The sequence below is a fragment of the Phragmites australis genome, chromosome 24, assembly GCF_958298935.1.
Source record: "Phragmites australis chromosome 24, lpPhrAust1.1, whole genome shotgun sequence".
Taxonomy (NCBI): Eukaryota; Viridiplantae; Streptophyta; class Magnoliopsida; order Poales; family Poaceae; genus Phragmites; species Phragmites australis.
The window spans coordinates 20093938-20100252 of NC_084944.1; the positions used below are offsets into that span (position 1 = coordinate 20093938).

Consider the following 6315-nt stretch of genomic DNA (forward strand, 5'->3'; position numbering starts at 1 on the left):
CAGCTTCTACATTCTAAAAATGTATTCATCGAATTGGTATGCGACGACTTCGAGATTTGCAAGGTTCAGGGGAGTTGATCCCTGAATAATAACCTGATCATATTATATTGTACTCTTTTCCTTTATGATTTTTTCCTATACGGTTTCTTATATAAAGTTTCTTATATAATGTTTTTAATGAGGCAATATCTACATTATTCCTCCTATTTTTTCAAGTAGTTTTCAGAGGTTTTAGTATGATCCATAGATCATAATTATTATCTCTAAGTTCATCAATGAGTTTTTCCTATTTAGATTTCTCATATGAGTTTCAATGAAGCAATAACCAATATATGTCATATCATTTTCTTCTTATATTTTTCCATTTAGTTTTAAAGGAGTTTTAATGGCATATCAACATATCAACATATTATTTTCTCCTTGTATTTTTCCCTTTTGGTTTTAGAGGAATTTCCAACAAGTTTACATTACAGATAATTGATCAAGGAGGAGTATTACGAACAGACATCCTTAGCGCTTCATGAGCATGTGATCAATTAGTCATATAACTATCATTAACAGTTATTCAATGTAATTAACAGTTTCAAATGAGGGGACACCCGTTGGGGGCAACCGGCCTCCCAACATGTGCTTTTACCACCTCTTCACTGTGAATTTAATGTAAACATCATCATCAATGGAATACAAGAATTATTCTCTCTAATGTCTGTCTCTCGACACTTTACTACTGTAACAATATCGTTGTTATTATAGGTAGAATAACTAGCTAGGATGGGGTCTACTGTTGCACGCGTGGCCTATGGATTGGGTCCACGTACAGTGGCAGACCAAGGATTTCATTGATGGATGTTCTCGGACACTATAAAATTTTGATTCTAATATATAAATATTTTTTTTGCCAAAAGTATAATATAAATATATTAAAATAAATCCAATATATGAAAATATGAAATAAAGTCTTACATAAATAGAAGATTACAATACTTGGTCTACGATTCTACTTTACGTTTTCTCATGGACATAAAAATCTCGATTATGTCATCCTCACTTATCTGGGAGAAAATATCACACTCAAAAAATATGACTAAATAATCATTCAATAACTTATCGCTCATATTATTTCTCAATCTGTTCTTCACTAGACTCAATATTGAAAATAGTCTTTCAACATTTGCCGTTACCACCGGTAGGATCAAGACCAATTTAAGAAGCCAATACACCAAATCATAAAGAACATGCTTGTTTGTTTCAACAAGCCTTATAGATAGCTCACCAAGACTGTTTAGGCATTTGAATCTATCATCTTTTCTCATATTATTAATAAAGTTATCAAGTTGAAATTCAAATCTTATCAAATCGTACTAGGGAGCAACTATGACATTAATACCAGAGCCCTAGCCCCACCATAGCCACCAATATCGTATGAAGAGGAACCACCATAAACACCACTGCTGAATCCACCACAGTAGTCGCCACCACCCCAAGCACCTCCCTTGCTGAATGAGGAAGAGTCATTGAGGAAGAGTCTGCGTTCTACTCCTCTCATTCCGCAAGCCTTCATCTACGTCTTTGTTCGCCCGCCCGCATCTTTGTCTACCTGCTGCCCACATCATTCCACATCCAGCATCTCTCTCGCCGCACGTTCACATCTCTAACACCCGCACGTCTGCATCACTTGCCTATCCATCGCCGCCTCCTTCCCTTCTTTCTCGCCACTCACCCTCCTAAGCCAAATCCCCAACCCTAACCCCCTCATCAATCACCCCATCACAGCACAGCGCAGCGCACAGAGGCCCACCCTTGCGTCACTGTCATCAAAGCTCAAGCTTCCACTGCCACACTATCCACTGCCACGCTAGATGGTCGTCTTGAGACACCTCCCAGCGCCACCAAAACCCAAGGTCGAAGCCATTCCCATGGGCAATTGCTCCCATATCCTCCCCCTCCTGACACCCCGATCTCAGACAATATTGCTCCACCAGCGGCCGCACTAGAAGTCACCAGCCGCCGACTCCCTCCCCATCTCCTCACCCACCTCCTCCTCCTCCTCTGTCGAGGCCGCCCGATCCCGCCTGCTTCCCCTCTTCATGCTCCCCTGCCTCCTTTGCTGCGTTTGTGATTGGGATCTCAATGGAAGATAGCTTATTGGTTGAATTGTGGGTTGCAGGTGAAACCACTCGATCGTGAGCTACCACCAACGGGGAAGAAATGCGGATATATATTTCCAGCTGCATGATCTTCCTCCAGCCAACGGAAGGTGCCACGCTGCTGCTAAGGAAGTGGATCGAGGAGGTCAAGGAGAAGCCCTGGTCAAAGCAGAGGAAGTCAAATGATCAGCCAGCTTTCAACTGGGCTTTGAACAAGACTGCTGGGCAGGTTTGTTTCTGCTAGATTTCGTCTCTTAAAAGAATGACCAACTTGAATACCAAGCGTCATATATGTATTTGTTTCTCTCCTTTGATAAGATCATGAAGTAGCTAGCAGGGAAATGGGGAACGTACCGATTTCTTTATTATATGAGTGCAGATAGTTACCCATGTTCATTAAAAGAATTACCCATGAAAAGTAAATTTGAGGCTACGTAGCGAATTGCATTGTGCTTTAGCAATTAGCATCAGAAAAGGTTCCAGTGCTTGTACCGTTCATCAGCTCATGTCTTCTTTCTTACTTTCTCAGTACCGAAACTGCATATGATAACAGGTGTGATTTTGTTCTGTGTTGTATCCCTGCTGACTGCAATTCAATACCGGAACCGTATATTTTTCTTCTTTTTTGATTTTGCAGAGAGTTGTTCCTGGTGGTGACTGGTGAGCACCCTATGTTGTTGGTAAGGTGGATTTAGATATATGTATACATATATGGTGGTTATGCCTCAGCTATACACGTGCTTGAACCCTTTTCTGTAGTCCTAAAATTGTAATATTGTACTCCTGCAAGGGCAGCGGCGCCCCTCCCATCCTGATTCAGGTAAATTGATTTGTATGCCGCATGATTTGATCTTAGGGGCTGTTTGGTTCAGTGCCATAGTCCGCCGAGCCAAATTTTGGCTCTGCCGAGCTGATTTGGCAGCCATTTGCTTGAGAGCCAAGAATTGGCCGGCCAAAATAAATTTGGCCTTGCCCAGTTGTCCTGCAAGCCAATTTGTTGGCCGAGCAAGGGCCAGCTTTTTGCTCGCCCACGAATTGGCTTGCCAAAACGAACGGTAGCTGAGTTAGGTGTCAGCTTCCCATAGGTCACACGGTTCTAAAATTTTAGGATTAACAAATTTCAAACCATTTTATCTTGTAAACCGTATATCCAATTTATAATATTTTTGTATCATAATATTCCTTATAATTAGATCTACAAAATAAGATTCAGATGGCTATATTTTGGTGAAAGAAAATTTTATTAACAAGTGGGACCCATATGTCATACCAAGAGTTTTGTCAGATTTTGATATGGCTGCAATCCAAACACCATTTTTCCCTCTAATTTCGGCACCTACCTCAAATTTAGTTTGATCACAAACCAAACATCATCTTTTTAGCCTCAATTTGGCATGACCCCAACTTTGACCATGACAAATATTTGGACAGGCTCTCTGAGGTCTAAAACCAAACAGGCCCTTAGGCTTCAAGTACCTGCCTGCCTTGGCTCCTAACGCCGAGCTAGCCTCTGCGGATGGTGGGGCTGTGGCACTGTTGGCAGTAGCGCTGTTCCGCGATAAGGAGAAGGTGCTCATGACCTGCTCCGGCCGCATCACATACATGTAAGTGTGCTCTTCATTGATTTCTATATGAGGTTCATTCATAATTGTGTACGGAGGTTTTACCTATAAACTTCTAACTGTTGATAGGTTGACACATGTTATAGCGTAGGAATATTTGGTTCCCGTTACGATGTATGGACATGCAACTATTATCATAACTGGGCATCTATGTGTAGCAACATAAATCAAGAGGTTGAAGAAAAAAAGTGGACTTCTTGATTGACATCCTCAACCTGATCAAGACTCAAGAGAGATTGTGAAACATGAAGATTTTTGCACCGAAAAAAGTGTGAAGTTTAGTCCGGATGTGTGATCTGAATTACTTTTCTACATTGTTAGAACTTATGTATCAGTCAACTTAATTTGTATTTTCAAATTGATTGTTGTTTTATTGCGACACAAGTGTTTCACCCGATAACTATTTTATCTTGTGGATTTTTTTTTTTTTTACTTTTCTTATAACATATGAACATGTAACTAGTGTTTGGATAAAATCAATCCCTCCCAATCCATATGGATTGGAGTGAAAAATGAACTAATTTTCCCTTTAATCCCTCCCAGTACGTATGGATTGGAGGGGGATTCTCTTTTATCCAAACATACCCTCCTAGGGAATAGGGATGCAAGTTTTCAATTTTTGAGTCGACCCGAAACCCACTCCATCCAGCTAAACGTGCTATCCTAATTAATTACCAGTTCATTTTCTAATTTGGATTTAGAGGAGAAATGAACTAGAGTGGGTTGTGTATCCACTCCCTCCACCACCACAAGAAGGGCGACCTGCATAGCGTGAGAGACATGCAGGTACTTCCTGATTGGATTCTTGCATTAGCTCAGAAGGAGGTCTTGCCATTGAAGAATTATTCTCGTTGAAGAAAGCAGTTGCAAGCTGGCCGCTCTTTCCTGCTCTCCCAGTCCTTCCAATCCTGTGTACGTGGTCATCAATATCATTGGGGAGGTCCAAGTTCACAACATGTGCAACATGAGGAATGTCAAGGCCCCGAGAAGCCACATCAGTTGCAACTAGAATTGGAGTTTTGCCACTCTTGAAGGATCTCAAAGTGAATTCTCTATCCTACCAGAATCAGTACATTAATACATTAAGAATTAAAACAAAAGCCACTAATTAACACAAGTACATTTTGTCAATTTTTCCAAAAAAATTATAGAAGCTGAAGTCAGAAATTTAAAGTTGGTAGGACCGAAGTCCCTACCTTATGAGAAGACGTGTGCAGACAGGGGATCGAGCCCGCACCGATCAGCTCCACTCTAACGAGCTGACCGCTGCGCTACCGCACCGTCTGAAGTCTGAGGTTTCATCCCAATCCGTAACTAATGTTAATTTATAACTAGAACATGGCGTCTCACAAGGAGCATGTGCGAAAGCACATGAACTATTTTTTATTCTTGGAACAATTAAGCTTAATCCTGTGCCAATGTGGCACAAAAGAGCTGTACAGTAGGGTTGAAAATCCTAGCAGGAGAGAGAGAGACGGGGAAGATGGGGGCAAACACCAGAACAGCGTCAAAGGGGGCATCACGCGCAAGGGAGTCCGCTACTGGTGGCTGTGGTTAGTGCTGTTTAAATGGGTTTATCAAACCGGTGCGGTACGGGCTCAGCTAGGTACGGTTTGGCTATGGCACGACCCGACAGGCTCGATAAGATTAACGGATCGTGCCGTGCCGGCCCACGGCATGGCCTGTCAGCCACCATGCCGTGTCGGACCTGCTCGGGCACTGTTGCGGCATGGCCGGCCTGGTGGCCCGGTGGGCATAGCGTGACGGCGAGGAGGTGGCGCGGGGGTGGGGCGGAGAGGGCGGGGCGGCGGTGCGGGGGTGGGGAGGCATGGGACGGGGCAGAGAGGACGGGGCGGCGGGCACGGCGACGGGACGGGGTGACTAGGCGGCGGGGCGGGGAGGTCGGGTGCGGGGCGGCGACGCGAGGGCGGGGCGACCTGGTGGCGGGGTGACACGGCGGCATGGGGGGGCGGGACGTGGTAGGCCGTGCCCGTGCCCGTGCTGCCCCGTCTAAGACGGGGCGTGCCATGCCTCGGTCGTACCTACAATGCCATGCCTCGGGTCGACCTAGTAGGCACGGCCTATTTGGACAGCACTAGCTGCAGTCGTCGAGCACTGTGAGCTCATTTCGTCACCAGTAAGCATATTTGGGTACTCTTGGGAGTATCTAGTCCCACATATGTATCTTATAATATAGAGATTATCTCTTATAACAAATGGTATGTACATAAAGCATGTGAGTATATAAGATCATCCAAGTAATATGTATATTTTTTTAGGTGGTATGTATATATATTTTTTGATTATATTATATTTTATGTACAAATATAAAGGTGTTATCAAAAACTATTAAAATTGATGGGTTCTTTGCAATTTTTCATATAGTTCACATTGAAGTATCTTAGAATGAGTATATAAGTAGCAAGGCTAGTGGTAGCAAAATCTTTCTCATTGATAAAGTAGTCACTAATCCACTTATAATATTGAGCTAAGGAATTAGGGATAGTAGGAGCACTAATAAAGGTGCCAATGATCCCCCATGCCAC

At 43.2% G+C, this 6315-nt stretch overlaps 1 protein-coding gene across 1 annotated transcript; it reads right to left on the reverse strand.

The window, feature by feature from the left end:
* Positions 1-4466: 4466 nt before the first annotated feature.
* LOC133907245 (DEAD-box ATP-dependent RNA helicase 52C-like) lies at positions 4467-5732 on the reverse strand. The gene is made up of 2 exons (XM_062349250.1): positions 5478-5732; positions 4467-4826 (listed from the first exon to the last, which is right to left on the reverse strand). The coding sequence occupies exons 1-2, from the start codon at positions 5730-5732 to the stop codon at positions 4467-4469; spliced, it is 615 nt and encodes a 204-aa protein (XP_062205234.1).
* Between the last annotated feature and the right edge of the window lie 583 nt (positions 5733-6315).

Bases quoted from the DNA above. Each gene is read 5' to 3' on its own strand.
- LOC133907245 (XM_062349250.1), bottom strand. From the start codon at position 5,732: ATGCCGCCGTGTCACCCCGCCACCAGGTCGCCCCGCCCTCGCGTCGCC. The intron at 4,827-5,477 runs GTCCGACACGGC...TGATTCTGGTAG, and splicing joins CCGCAACAGTGCCCGAGCAG to GATAGAGAATTCACTTTGAG.